The sequence below is a fragment of the Orbicella franksi genome, chromosome 3 (assembly GCF_964199315.1).
Source record: "Orbicella franksi chromosome 3, jaOrbFran1.1, whole genome shotgun sequence".
Lineage (NCBI taxonomy): Eukaryota > Metazoa > Cnidaria > Anthozoa > Scleractinia > Merulinidae > Orbicella > Orbicella franksi.
In genome coordinates, this window is record NC_138147.1 from 12692203 (window position 1) to 12707778 (window position 15576).

General features: G+C 38.5%; 2 protein-coding genes across 4 annotated transcripts in view; one reads left to right on the plus strand and one right to left on the minus strand.

The window, feature by feature from the left end:
• Window positions 1-1188, minus strand: part of LOC145483035 (uncharacterized) — a 45773-nt gene extending 44585 nt beyond the window's left edge. The window contains exon 1 of the mRNA XM_081461657.1: window positions 1137-1188. The gene's annotated coding sequence lies outside the window, so the exon portion shown is untranslated. The remainder of the gene's footprint in view (window positions 1-1136) is intronic.
• Window positions 1189-1832: 644 nt separating this feature from the next.
• On the plus strand, window positions 1833-14283 carry LOC145481311 (uncharacterized). Of its 3 annotated transcripts, XM_081459775.1 has the most exons (11): window positions 1833-1893; window positions 4626-5026; window positions 5420-5563; window positions 6294-6464; window positions 6877-6933; window positions 7530-7614; window positions 8691-8780; window positions 10258-10337; window positions 10475-10561; window positions 13400-13469; window positions 13717-14283. In XM_081459775.1, exons 1-11 carry the CDS (start codon window positions 1833-1835, stop codon window positions 13845-13847), a joined length of 1377 nt encoding a protein of 458 aa, XP_081315901.1. In that variant the 3' UTR covers window positions 13848-14283. The 3 variants fall into 3 exon arrangements, with proteins under 3 accessions (XP_081315901.1, XP_081315899.1, XP_081315898.1); XM_081459772.1 differs by lacking the exon at window positions 1833-1893 and having other exon boundaries at window positions 4340-5026; window positions 10261-10337; XM_081459773.1 differs by lacking the exons at window positions 1833-1893; window positions 6877-6933 and having other exon boundaries at window positions 4338-5026.
• The last annotated feature ends 1293 nt before the right edge of the window (window positions 14284-15576 follow it).

Consider the following 15576-nt stretch of genomic DNA (forward strand, 5'->3'; position numbering starts at 1 on the left):
AAATTTCAATGTGACTTGTGCGATGCAAGTTAAGTAGGCTATACTCTCAGGCACTTGCAACAATGCGTGGCTGAACACACTAAACAGTCTTCTTCCATTGGCAAACACTTCACTAACAAAAACTGTATTGTTCCGAAAGACCTGCACAGACATTTTTCCGTTCTCAGGAAGTGCATGAATAAGTTCGATTCTTTAGTGCATGAAATGCTGCTAATTAGAGAGTTAACACCATCTCGTTATGTCCAGTCAGACTCAATCCACCGAAGGAAAAACGATGGTGGCCGTACATTTTACCACAATGCATTGCGAACCTAAAGCAGCCTATAAGGCACAAAGAAAGCCAAATTTTTACAATATTTTTCCCTATGCTAAGACATTGAGTAGCCTAGGTTTGAAGATTTTATAACGTTTCTGTACGTTTCTATGAACGTTGTTAGGGTTTTTGTGCGCTAATAAGTACCAGTCGCCATCTTTTTTCCTATGGAGGATTCAAGCAAAACTATTTGCGTGACATGTTAATCTTGAACGAATTTTTTGACAGTTTATCTTTTTGCATTTGAACTTGAAAATGGTGTCACGATGTCACCGAAACGTTGTTCTTTCTTATTGCTAAGTTTTACTTGGTTATTCCTTCCTTAGACGCGTGCATTATGTAAAACCACGAATATGATCATGCCTTTATTTGTTTATTGTTGTTATTAGCTTTTAAATTTGGTTTACGTTTTGCTTTTAAGATTCAGTCTCGGTTTAGGTGACGGTGAGGTAACAAATTATTCTTCTGGGACAACCTTTTGCATCATAATTCAGTGACAAGACTCGTTTACAGAGTAGACGCGATTTGAGGTTTAAGATTACTCTCTGCAAGTACTGCTGTTCACATTAGCAGCTCCCAGCAAACTTCAAGGTCGGGTTGTTCGCCAAAGCAGATTGCTGAAATGCGTTGAAAGTATACCAAAAATTAAAAGAGCTCAGCTTTAGAAATTGAAAATACTACGGAATGCATATGCACCTCCAAGCAGCATTGTTCCGAAAACGCAAGGGACTTAAAATAATTGACTTCTATTCTGTTAAAGCCAACCTATATTGAACACATAAGAAGTCTAAAATCTACTGTGCCAAAGAAAAAAGCCACTTACCAAGTCGCAGATGGTCGCGTGGAGAGCTCTCACTTCTAAAGCATCCTACACGTATGTTGTGATAAGTTAGGTCAAAACGTGTGAAACGTGTGAAAAAATTGAAACTGACAAAAAACCCGTCAAGGGAAAAACCCCTTGACACCACAGAGGTCACTTGTCTGATGTTGTTGTTAGTTCTACGGTCGAAGGAAAAACCAAAGACACTGCTTGTCCGACTGGTAATCACGTTGATTTATTCGTAAGGTAAAGATTAAATTAACAAAAAATCTTCGTCAGTTAACTGTATCGGTTGTCTCAAGGATTTTTCAACAGCAAACGATACTTTCAGTTTGAAGGGACTTTTCCCGTCTGGATTTTTGGCTTTATTTGATGATAATTCCGGAAACGTCTATTATTCTGCTTATGGCGAATATGAAACCATATATGGAGTACATGGAATGTGCAACGTGAGGGTTTTCCACGGGAAAAACCCCTCTTACAGATTTTCGCTTTCTTAATGCTCTAAATAAAAAGCACATCAAGTGTTAATTCAGTCGCAAGTTGTCGCTAGGCGAGTAAAGGTTTGTGACTCTCTGAAGCGAAACTAGAATATTGATTAGTGACGTCACATAAGTTTTCTTATGGCTTTGTTCGTGTGTTTTCCCGTCTTAGACAGCCGACCCTCAGGTAGCCAGATCTTTGACAAGGAGCACAAGGATGAAGGGAAAAACTATCTTCAAATGGCCACTGATCGATGAAGTCAAAGACAGAATAACAGGTTCGAATTATATATATGCTTTCAAAGTAAGTTATTGTTACGTGTACCCATTTATTCATTGAATCGACCAGGTCGTTAGTTGACCATTCCTTCAGCCGTCTTGAAATATTTGCAAATGTTCATGGCACGTTTGTGTGCAAATCAAAAGCTAAGTAGCTTTAAAGGGGTTTGATTTTTTCAATGCTCACAGTCTTTATTTTAGCATACCTGGTTACCTTTCTTTCTTAACGGCGATTGTGAATTATGGATTGAAAATTAATTAGCCCAAAGAAACAGTTTAGCGTGAACTCAGGACTCAATATTTTGCGTACAGCATATTTCGCTAAAATATCTGCTGCTGCTGTTTAGTTAGTAATATTACGTTAATTCCTTCATATTAAAAGGGAGAGGTTAAAAATATAACCCCGAACAGATCATTACAAATGTTGTCCCGATTTTATTAGACCTACGTGTGGCTAAATGTTCCTCTTAAACATGCAGTTGACTCATGTTTCTGTCACTCGTGTGACTGACTTCTCTTGGTCAGCGATTTAGTGCGCTTTGTGTATCTGTAACTCAAACCGTCACTCAGACCTCAAACGACACATTTTTTAGCTGGAAATGAACTTGCACAAAATCTGTTAGCTTTCAATTGCAGGCAATAGCCAGACACTGTATTTGTGTATGTCGACACTGCAGTTTATATATTAGTGTGATCTAACTTCATTTATTAAATGTGCAAGCTCTTTTCCTGGTTGTAATAATAGAATATTAAAAAAAAAAAAAGAAAATAAGGTAGAAATGTCTTTCAAAAACTCTAACCCTAACGAGAAATTCAAACTTGAATTCATGGAAATATACATAAGTTTATCTGTTACTAAACACGAAAGGTTGTAGAAGTCTGTGTTGCTAAATGCTTTTGTTTGTTGAATGAATTAAAGTCGACTATACAGTTAAGATAATTATTCGCAGCTCAGATCCAAATTTTCACGGACCTCGACACGATTAGATCTCTAGCCTTTATTTTCATTCTTAGTCCCTGTCAAATAAAAGTAGTATAAATGTGGAATTTACAAGGAAAAGGCACGGAAGTTTTCTCCAGAACAGAATTGGATTCTGTTAAAAAACAAATGATGCCATGAAATATACACAGAGTAGTGTAACTTATCTACTGTAACTTGTAGGTAGGAGATGGTATAGTTTTTACTTAAAAACTGTTTTTTTACGAAACGAAACGAGAAGGAAACCAGACATCAGCATGATATATGTTTGTGACGACTGCATTTGCCAACTTACCTACCTTACCTTACGGTCGGTTATCATAAGAGTGATAATAAAATCGGACGACCGCCGAGCGGGAGTCCGATTTGTTTATCACGAGTATGATTACAGACGAATTGGACGACGCGAAGTCTTATTACCAATTAATCATAAAAATTACAATTTCCGAGAAAAGAAGAATAGCCAAGTTATGGAAAAAATCGGAAAATTTGCATTAAAATACCTGCTAAGGAGATGTAAATATTCTAAGGCCACCGCGCCTCCTACCGATAATTAGGCGCCAAAAACACAAAAGCGCACGCACGCACACACGCACGCACCTAGCCACAACTTTGAATGTGATTGGTTGAGTTAAAATTACAACTTTGAATGTGATTGGCTTATTGAACTGTCCAATAACAAACTTTCCAATAATAAACTGTCCGATAACAACTTCGCAAGTGAATTACTGGATCATGGGAGTTTTTTAAAACCAATCACAATCGAGGAAATTGTAATTTTTATGATTATAACAATAACAAGAACAACAACAACAACAACAACAACAACAAGAACAATAACAACAACAACAACAACAAGAACAATAATAATAATAAATAGGTTCTTAGAAACGCATTTTACATCACATGGAAGTCTCAATGCTTATAAAGTCCTTTTACATAAAAACCCTAATAAAAAAGCCCTAATCTGAGAACGCTCTCTTAAAAAGAAAAGTTTATAATCTTGATTCAAAACGGTCCACGGTGGAACACTGTTTAACGACATTTGGCAAGTCGTTCCAAAGCCTTGGTGCGATAACCGAGAAAGATCTGTCACCGCAGGGAGCCGTTACCTTTTAGTTTTAGGGATAGACAGCAAATTTGAACTATTTGACCGCAGTGAACGTTGAGGCGTGTAATGAAATAACAGCTCGTTTAAGGTAATTCCCCTGAAATAAAACTGTCGATAGATTTTGTTCAAACTTTATCCACTGAATAGTTATCATATGAGAACTTAAATTATAAAATAAAAAGGGGGGGTTCCCAAGCTCGTTAGTGAGTTATAGCCATTTTTCAACCGACAGAACTCAATGTCAAGGCAAATTCGCCATGTTTTCAATGTGCGCGTGCACGAGCGCGGGCTAGTGACGCCATAAATTATGCCTGTAAGGATGCGCAATGCAAATGTGAGGAATCACCTTAAATAGGCTGGAGCAAAGCCATACAGAACTCTGTGAGTGACCAGAAGAATTATAAAAATTATTCTTTCTTTGACAGGAAGCCAATGTAGGTTTTTTAATATTGGAGTGATGTGGGCTGACTTTGTTTGCTCTGACAGTTAGCCTTGCAGCAGTTAGCTGTGCTTACCTTCTCATTGAAGAAACAAACGCTAATGGTAATGAGGTCATATATACGTCAGTTCCCTAAGAGATCATAAGTAAGAACCAATCAAAATGCGAGAATAATAATGACTTATTGTATAAATCTAAATAGAGAGCTCTAAGATGAGAAAAGTCAGTGGCACCACTGTTGCGATGGCTTCCACTATGCCTCAAATAGTTGAGATTGAACACTGTGCTTTAATGGGGCCTAGAAACCAGTGGGTTATGATGGTGCTGTGCCGCACGTCGAATGGTGCAAGGGACATCTGTGGTAACGCATTGTGGGAGAGTCTTCTTGGACGTTACCTTGACGCCAAAGTGGAAGTGAAACACAATTCTGTAACAGTCAATCTGCCTCCTATTCAAAACTACCTTGAAATTGCAGTATTTGGAACCCCGGGAGAAAATGATATGATACGCAAGCAAGTTGCCATCTTTGGTCCCAAACCAGAAAAGGGGCAAACCTGGACCATCAATACAATATTATATGATGACACTGTGCGGGCTTTTGAGGTAAAAGATTCTGTATACAGTAATTTGGGCAGTAGCCACACCCTTGAGATATCGAGTTGAACACTCATATAGTAATAACTGCGATCATTCATTCAAACAGACCTGTCCTAACCATCGGGCGTACATGCGTATACCCCCACTGTGGTACAAGATAACGGGAGGGGAGTTGGGTGGAGATTCCCACTTGCGTTTTATTAAGGCAAAATCAGTGGAATGTAGAAAGTTTCTATTTTCAAAAGTCTACCGGACAGATGACAGAAGAAGAAAATGATTGTGCAACAGAACGTTAGATTTCCAAAATAATTACAATAGACAGACAGTACCAAGAGAATTATATTGAAGCTTCCTGTTGGTTTAGACGTAACTAACTGTTTGTTCCCTGAACATAACTAGCAATTACGCCAGAAGGAAAGAGAAAGGGGCAACAAACTGCTTACGGCACGTTCGGGATTGTTCGTTGCCAACATCGAGGACGATATCAACATTGAGCTAAGTGCTCTGCAACCAGGATGGCGAATCAAAGGATCTGAAATAAAGGTACCACAAAATTGACGATTATCATTAACAATTATAGGAGGTTGAGCAAAATATCAATTATTTGCCGAAGCTGAAGGCTTCCGCAAATAATTGATACAACAAGCACTCAAATGATTGAGAAATGGGATGCAAAGGATTGTTTAACGGGGCAGAGAGGGGGAGGGGGGGGGGAGGGAGAGAGGGGAGAGATGGGGACGAAAATGGGAACTTCTAGCCGTTACATCCGATATTTTTCAAAACCTGCCAAGCAAGCAAAAATGTTAACCAGCCACGCAAAATAACTCACAGCTAGCTTATCCAAAGTTATGCCTGGGGTACATTTCGTGTTGAGTTCTTTTGCGCCTTTGTGGCCTGATACACTTAAAACGGAGCCATGATGTGCTAAGAGCAGTACCGTTGCTTAATTACTGTTTAACGGAATAAAAATCCATCTTGAATCGTTAGAAATTTAGGTGTGGTTTCAGAGAAACAAAAAGACAAAAACACCTAGAAATCCGCCTAGAAACATAACAAGAAAACACTGTCCTAGAGCGAGATAGGGTTATTTTTATTCATACTCTTTCGTATGTTTTAGGCCTAAGAAAAGAACCATTTTTCCCTTCAAAATATTTTTATTTCGACTGTAGAGTAACCTCAATACTAACGCTCATCTCACGAGCTTGGGCTACCTGTGACACAACAAACAACTGCTTTGTGTTATTTCTATACTACAATTTTATTTCTTCCCTAGGTCATAAAATCGAGAGATGCGTGGAAAATTCCAGAGAATGGTACCAATTTTCCACGTTGTAGTTGTGAAATTGTACATGTTGATGAAACCAAGGAGTCGTTTATATGTGGAATAACCGTCTCGCATGGAGAAGAGACCACCAAGGCAGAGGTCGTGGCGATTTTCAAACAAGTAAGACTAGATGAGTTAACTGACAGCTGACAAATGCAAAAATTTTCAATGACAACTGACGTTTGAAGCAGACTTCTCTGACATCTGATATTTATTATAAGCTCTAAATTTCTATTACTTATAGCAATTGCGAGCGAATAATCTAATTGTTTTGGTATAAATCTAGCAGTCGTTCAAAATTTTATCTAAATCTTTCACGAACACTTCGAAAACGCAAAGCGGCCGTCATTATATAGGCCGCACACTGCTAGCCTTCTCACCTCCTGCTAAACCGTTAGATTATGAGCTAGAGATTTCTGTCGCATGATGCGCCCTCGTCAACTATCACGCATAGAAATCGAAAGCGAATAATCTAATCGTTAGGGTATAAATCTACTAGTCGTTCAAAACTTTATCGTAATCCTCTTCACAGACACTTCGAAAACGCGAAGAGGAAGCGTCCCCCAAAACAAGCAACCAATGGAAGCAAGTAAGTAGCGTTGCCAATTAGAGAACGGAATTCGTGATGGAATATGGCCTTAGGTGTCCTGCGGGGCACGATGAGGAATGAGATGAGATTCGTGATAGAATGCTAGCAGATTTATACTGAAACGCTTTAGATCTTGATATTCTAATGAACTTTCTGGTTTGTATGTATGCCTTTGTCTTTTTTCCTTTTTTATACGAACTCATTACGCTTGAGTTTTTCATTTGAAACAAGTGGGGATGCTTGTCGTCTCGTTTAAGGGTGTAAATTGCGGATTTTAACTTGGTCTCATGTAGGGTGTTCTGGACAGAAAACAATGGGTATAGAAGAGGTAGTCTCTAAGAATTGCAAAATGTACTTTCACCCATTAGGGTATCGTATGGGGTTCCACGCGAAGTACGAAATTAGAAAAAAAAAATTCCTCATTTTGCGATGGTTTCGAATTGGCATGCACTTATGAAGAAAACCTTCAATGAGAAAGTCTTTAGCGGCATGAAAGTCACTATAACTCTTATTGATTCATTTCACTAGTTTAAAATAGACTATGAAATAAACGGAAACGAGCACTTCAGTTACCATGACTTACTTGCTATTTTTAGATTGTTGGAGCACATATCAGCGACAAAAAGCGAAAGAAAAAGATTCAAGAAGAGAATCTCATCACTTCCGATAAACTTAAAAGAGGTAACTTTTTGATTTAGTTTAACGTCTAGAGCCACCTCCGGATTGTTCTTCTATGACTTGGGTTAGTCTTCCTCCAATCTCGTTTTGTCGCCTTGTTTGAATTTTCTCACTGTTTTGTCCGGCCACTTACTCCTGTGAATGCAAAGAATCAACGAAAATGCTATTAATGTGCTTCGACAATATTTGAAAGAAAAGGAGTTGAATGAAAACAAGCCCGCATCATCGAACAAGAAACCGCCGGCGATCCTTTTATTCAGAACTTCCATGTTAAATACTCCCAACACTGAGTTGATTCGTCTAAGGTAGGTAGTCGACTAGTCGACTGACCGGAAGTCGAATCGTGCGTTAACATAAGCCTTCTTCGCTCTTAAAGTGTGGAAGGTAATAAATGTTGACAAATCAACAGCAGCAGCAACAACTTTTTTTCGCTCCTGTACTTTACAACAATTTTACACACACACACTGAAAAAAAAAGTGCAAATATTGAGCCTGGAGGCTAAATAACTGGGAAGTTTTCGCGTTAGCCTCTAGTTACATTAAAGTTACTTCTGAACAAATCAGGGAGAGCCGAACTAAATAAATAAGTAAATAAATAAATAAATAAATAAATGTAGAAAGTAGATTTTAGGACAAGGTTTTAAAGTGTTGTTCTGACAGCAAATAAAGTTTTAATTTTTTTAGTAAAAACTGGAGACACTTTTCTAAGATTTTTAAGTCTAATGGGACATTATCTGAAAAGGCAAACTGAAAGCAGAGTTAGCTTGCTCTTCAGTTTTATATAAATTTTGTTTGGAAGCATATCTGGTGTTATACCATGAATAATACTTATACACTACTTGATTCGTCACGGTAAGATGAGTGGCATGAGATATGACAGCATAAATCTTCTTCGTTCTTATAGTGTGAAGAAGGGGGGGGGGGGGCGGGGGGCGGGGGAAGGCGTTAGTAAATGTTGACGAATTAAATATCTTGTACTGTTGGAAGTATGAATACTCAGAGTATTTCTCAAAGTATGCAATGGCTGAAAACAGTTCTGGTCGGTCATTTTAAAAGCTGTTTCGTTTGATTTGTCCTAGTGCTCCTTCTTGTAGCAATAAGCTGTGCTCTATCGCTTATTGTGGCTGAAGCCGTATTGACTTTTACGCTTTCGAATGCACGCCCAGAAGGTAAGCATTCTTAATTTAAACGTTACTTGCTTGTCATATCTTGAAATCTGAATCCATCAGTGTTCAAGCAAAAATACGGGTAAGTATGCTGTACACTGAATTCTCTATATCAGTCCTGCGTTCGTTCCAACCGCCCCCCCCCTCCCCCCGCACCCCCGCCTCCTCAATATTAGGGACCTTTAGCAATGACGACGAGACCGTGGACGACGACGTATATGACCGATTGAGGCCTGGAACGGGACCGTCGTCCACGGCGGGAAACGTAAACACTTTAGTAAACCGGTTACGTGGACGAACCCTTTACTGCAGCTTTCTGTGGCAGTCAACAGGAAAATGTCAAACAAATGTCAAATGTTCCGTTAATTTGAAAATGCAAAAATTATCCACTACAACAATTTAACGTTTATTCAGTGTTGTAATCAACGTCAAGTGATTCAGAGCTAAGCTAAGTCAATCCGAGCAGTTCGGATATTCTTCAAAGCCCAGAAGTCTTCTTAAAAATGCCAAGTGGTATAAATTACAAAACTATAACGAAATGCCCGCGATTTGTATTTATAAAAGCACTACCACGTACCCTGCAGTACTTTTATTAACATCCGCCATTGCTTTCTCCACTTTATACTGTAAAGCTCTACCTGCAATTCGAAAGAAATCAAGTTTTTTTCCATCACGGTACGATCAAATTACTTCGGCACTGTATTTATTCACTAACCGACCCTTTACATTAAAGAAATTCCTAAGATACGTAAGTAGAAATTAGAAAACAAATAAAACATACTCGCGTTCTCGACAAGACGGCAGATGGCGGCAAATGGCGTCCTGAACGAGATGTGGACGACGAGTAGTGCTCGATTGGGCATGCGTGGTAGCTTCGAAGTTCGTTTTCCCAACTTCCGGTCGGTGACGTTCACGCTCTCGTCGTCATTGCTAAAGTTCCCTAATTTATGAGAGCTAACGAGGCCGGCTAGTTAGAGCACCGAAGTTGAAATTCGGAGGTCGCAGCTTTAAGTCCCGTTCCCAATCGCTGACTTAAGGAGCTATGTCCCAATATAAGGTATCTTCAAAATGAGAGACAGCTCAGCTCCCACCACAAGAAAACGTAAAGTAGGATCGAAAAGCATTAAAAGGTAATAGAAAAAACAACAACAACAACAACAACAATAATGGATGAAATTGGCAAGGGTTTAGAACGATCAGAAATGACAAACGTGAAACATTGAAGCTGTATATTGGCCCCATCAATTCGGCCAAAAACGTAGGAATTTTCGAAAGTGGAACATATTTTACGTAAAGCGCCTGGAAAAGTCGTCAAAAAAAGTGAGATTTGTTGAGTTATAATGGAATTTTAAAAGAACATTATTCTTTGTTACTCTAGCAGATAACGTTAATTACCCTGAGCTTTATTTTCTTAACGTTAGAACATATTTATTGAAAATTTTAAGTACTAATGCCAGAAAAAAAAAAAAACTTGCCTTAGCAGAGGAAACAATGAATGAAAAGCCCAAGGCAGAGTTTGCATTTTGCAATGCAAGGCTAGGGTGTCGTCGTTTCATTATGGTGAGATAAAAGAGGGTTTTTAGCTTGTTCAATTTTTTACAATTTAGCGTTCGTTTAGTGCATTCTGTCCTTTTCCTAGTGCTGTAGTGCCGTAGGAGGTATATGCTTATCGATACGATTAACTTTTATATTTACAGGCTAAATTTGGATTTGCTCCAAACAAGATGAGAGGAAACTACAGCTTCTCAAAGTTGAACAACTTGAAAAACTGCTCTGCAAACGAGGTTTGTAACCCTGCGATGGACTAGCATCTCATCTAGGGTGGAGTAGAAATACTTCTAGTTGCTTCATTCTACAGAAATAGGAGATAAGCGCCGGCCTGAAGGGCCACTTGGCTCGTATCAGACTCTACCCACTTACAGTAGTTCAGTAACCTGCGATGCACGCCGGACGTGTTAACTAAAATAATCTATAGTCAGACTATTCTCGTCCCCAAAGGCCGCGCTCCATTTGGTCAGCACCAAGAAAAGCGACGTCTGGGCAGGTCCACTTTTCCGAGCATGCGCAGAGTAATTGTTTCGTATTCTCAGCCAATCAGATTGTCAGACTTGACTCTGAGCATGCGCAGAGTGACAGGAAGTTCGTGAATCCGGTGTTGGACCTTCCCAGAGGTGGCGATTCTTTGTGCTGACCAAAAGGAGCGCGGCCTCTGGGGACGAGAATGTAGACAGACATGTTTTGAATCTTTACTAGTTAAGTGGCAGTGAAGACGTCATAGAATTGCTTGATGAGTAGGCAGGTCAGTCCTACTAATGTAGGAAGAATAAATTAACGTCTGAACGATATCTGAGAATTTGGGACAAATTGTGAACGTTCACATTAAATAAACTAGACGCTCTAATAGCGTTTACTCGAGCTTCGTAATGGAATATCAAGTTAAACTTTACAAAGTAAGCTTATTGAAAACAGTAAAAACAAATAAAGACTCGGGATAAGAGTTAAGCTACTATTCAAGTTGCTTCGTTGAGTTCCTGTTTAACCAATTGCTTGTTGTTTGCCTCATCTTCGAAGTTCTGTTTACGACGATTCTTGATTTTTTTCAACATCTGAGGTGTTCATCTCAGTATCATAGTTAGTTTTTAAGTCAGTTCTCATAAAACGATGGACATCTTTGTATGTAAGATGAGCGTACAAGGCGTGATTTTTTCCTAAACGTTCTTCACAAAACACTTCATTTTGTACATTACGTTGTTCACGAAGAGCAATCACGATAATCAAGCTGTCGCATTCTCATTCCCATTCTCATTCCCTGGACCATGACCCCCCATTTGGCGACCAAGACAAAACGCCTTGCATTTTATTACTCGGGCTTTCAATAAGCGATGAAATTAGACATAAATTGCTTGTGCGCATGTTTTTAAGACTAAAAAAGGCATTGTTATTGTTCAATTTTTATTTTGCAGCTTGCATGAAAGCCTGTTTATTATCGCTGGTTAGGATTATGCATCTATTTATCTTTAGCTGGAAATAGCCGGCAAATATTAACCGTTTAAGAGAAACAAGTCAAAATTATATCCTCTTTGGTACCCTGGCCGGACAAAACAAATTTTTCGAGCACATTTTTGAATACAAAAAAGAAGTGAACTGTAGTATTACGTCGTTGCAGGATTTTTCAGTCTTATGTAGACGTGAACCGCCACCTAAATGTCAGAACAATTGTTTCAGAACGATATGATAGGTCATTGGAAAACAAAAAGTCCGAAAACAACGAAGCAGCAACTATACCCTTATGTGTAGAAATGCCACACATTTGCGGTTTCCTCGTCAATTGTGATACTGCCAAAACCATTTTGGGCATCTTACAAATAATCCACGGGAAAAACAACATTGTAGTTTTTCAGTCAATCATACAGAGATACTGTCTGGATGTGTGATAATAGGTTTTTTGCCTGGGAAAGCACTTCTGTAAAAACTTGGGAAAACTCTCTGGCTACAAGGATGAGTACCGGAATCTGTTACAGGGAATTATCTTCAGAGACATCAACAGCAATCAGAACTTAGGTCCAACCGTGATATCGTTTTAATCCAAGAACACAACCCAACATGAAAACTGCAAACTGCTTTTTCCAGCTAAAAGCTGGGTCACCAAGGTGGAACTTTCAATTCTACAATACTATCGCCACCTTACAGAGAGCTTTCATGCCCACACCAAAACTGAAGATCAAATGTTTTGCTAGCCATTGCCAAATCGCAGCTGACAGGAACTGCTTTCTGATGTTCGCGCTAACACAAAATCTTTGCGTAATAAAGGATAAAATCACTCTGAAACCTCGAAGGAGTCAGGTCGCCATGAATCTAGTCAACGTTTTGTAATGAAGGAAACTTTGGAATCATCATCATTATCATCATTTATCCTTTAGACGCCACTTGGCGCACAGGGTATCAACAAGACTCCTCTATCTCAGTCGGTCCTTGGTAAGCCTTGCAGCTTGCTCCCAGTAAAGGTTTAGGGCCTGAAGGTCTGCTTCCGCAGTCCTCCTCCAGGTGCCTTCCTTTTACCCTCTGGTGTCCATCTGAGAGCAACTTTGGAGATGTTAGTGGCTCTATACGGAGCACATGACCGATCCAATACCATCTTCGTCTTACAAGAACAATTCCCATGTTCCCCTGTTCTGTCAGTTTGAAGAACTCCTTATTTGGAGATATTTCTTGGCCAAAAGATAAGCTAAAAAATAAAATTCGGAATAATAGTGTACAAAGGTAGAAAAACTATCAAAAATGAGTAACTTTGACGCATGAAAAGGCCACAAATTCTTTAAAAATTTTGCTACCCGTGACTTAGCTGCTTTAATCTTAAAAAGATCGAGTGACACCTGTATCTGAAGATGACATCTGTAAAGTTTGCCACAAAAGCCATTCACCAAAATCCGTCCTTCACGTGACGGCTTTACCCTCATTCAGACCATTCCAAAATTGCAACAAGTGATTTTATACAAATTTCACGGAATATCTTAAGTAATAATACTTTATTCTTAGTCATTTATTCAGGTATATTTAGTCCTATATTTTGTCATTTATTGTTAGCGGCATCATTATTTATTTTTGTTCATTCTACTTTCAAGATTGGTGGCGTGAGAGCAAACTACCAGAGTCGACTTCTTAATCAGAGCGACGACTCGCAGCGACAGGGAGGTACATTTTCTAATAGCAAAACAGTAAAACACCACATACACTACCTCTACATTTACTCTTAACTAAAATTTAGTAAAACCCAATAGGGAAACCTGAAAACAAATCAAAAGAAAACAAACATTATTTGAGTTACAAGTTACATGTAAGCGGTGCGAGTGAAGGTGGAGAAGATTAAAATTGTAGAAAGTAGTTTTTCGTATTGCAATCCACAGTATTCCGATTTACGCCATTTTCTTTTCGTCAACAGATTTAACGGACAGGGGACAAGCCATTTGTAGCAAGGAAACGCCCATTTCGAAGCGAGAAATTGATATTCCTCTATTTGACGAAAGGTTGAATGAGCGTCGAGTGCAGTCCGATATATTTTATAAAAGTTGACATATAAATTTTATTTTAATCCGTACACTGTCAACTTTTTATTTCTCTTCATCCTTCATAAGGTATTTTTAAATTTACACCTTTTGTTAAAGGTTTCGTACAACACTTTCGTAAGACAAAAATAAGCGATATGAAAAGTGAACGACGTCCTGATGACTCCATGTCATCATTATCAAGTTCGAAATACATGACAGAATTGAACCAATATAAATAGTAAAAATGGCTTTTCTTTCTTTCTTTATTCAGTTCTATGATGTATTTCGAACTTGATAATGATGACATGGAATCATCGAACACGTCGTTCACGTATACTTTTTTACTCAGCAATATTTTTATGCAAGATAATTTGCTCATGAAATGAGCTGTGATATATATATTTTTTTAAAGTGGTTTTTAAGATTTAACAATCCGGTCTTGTATCTGTCATTTGTTGCACCGTGCTAACTTATTAGAAGTTTAGCAATAAATAAGAATGTAAAATTTTGTTGGTCAATTTTTGATTGTGTGCAAACCGTTACCCTACTTCCCCAGTTAAAAGCGACCAGCTAAGTGCAGGTGTCCGCAACTTTATAACAATAATAATGATTGGATTTGTCTGAAATGTTATAAACTGACTGCAACATTTTAGAGATCGTCAACTCATACATGTGGGTAAGCCAGGCAAAATGATATTTTGAAAATCACAAAATAAGTTCACGAAACTGTATCTGGTATTGCTTTCCATCGCTAGGTTAATTGTGTTTCCAGGCAATTTTCTGCGACTTTTGGTCAGTGTATCTTGTCATGTATTAAGAATGGCTGACTGTTAGGATCGAGAACCGCCGGACAACGACCCATTTGGCAAATCGCTCATATTTTGCCCAAAGATACCCTTACGTGACCTAATTCTAAAAATCATATTTCAAGGTTCCAGCGAATTTTTATTTTTCAGAAATTCGCGAAAATTTGAAAGCGCGGTCAAAGTGCGGTTTTTCGTGTAATAAAATGACCGAAATAAGGTGCGAGGACGAAGCGCTGGTAAAGTCTTAAAATAAATTCAATTGACTTCAAACTTCACAGAAATGTGGAACAACCACTCTAATTTATTCCTCGTTTTAAACTAATCTCAGAGATGTTGATATAGTGGTTTTCCGAACCATTTTAAAAACACCTATGAAGCGTGTGAAAAATAACGGCAAAATATAGGTCATGTTTAACAGCATAAAAATGCATCTGGTACCTCACTTTCCGATTATTTTACTTTACAGCCTAGAAATATCATTATTAAAAATATATCATGCCAAGTTTCATGCTCGAACTCGCAGTATTTCCCTTTGAGAAAAACGAAAATCTATGTCAATGTGTTGGGCGCAAATAACACAATAATTATACACGAACAAGAGACAAATCAGTTTCAACGGCGAAAGTAAAAGGCCATCATTCATTAAAATCCCGTCAATTCACTGCTATCAGTAGAAACATAATGTCCACTACATAGAAACTGTTTTTAGACGTTTTCGAAACATTGCGCGTTAACTTTGTTTAATTCCCTGTCCGCCGTCATGTCTAGTCTGTCATCGCGTGTATTTCCTTAATGTAAACAACACTGTGAATGGTTTTCACGACAGACGCAAGAGATTTCCTGTAACCTTAATGTTTTCGGTTCACCAAAACGCTTTAAGTTCGTAATGACACAATAATGGGTCAACTTGGAATGCTGTTTAGCATTAAGGACGTTGAAGGACTGTAA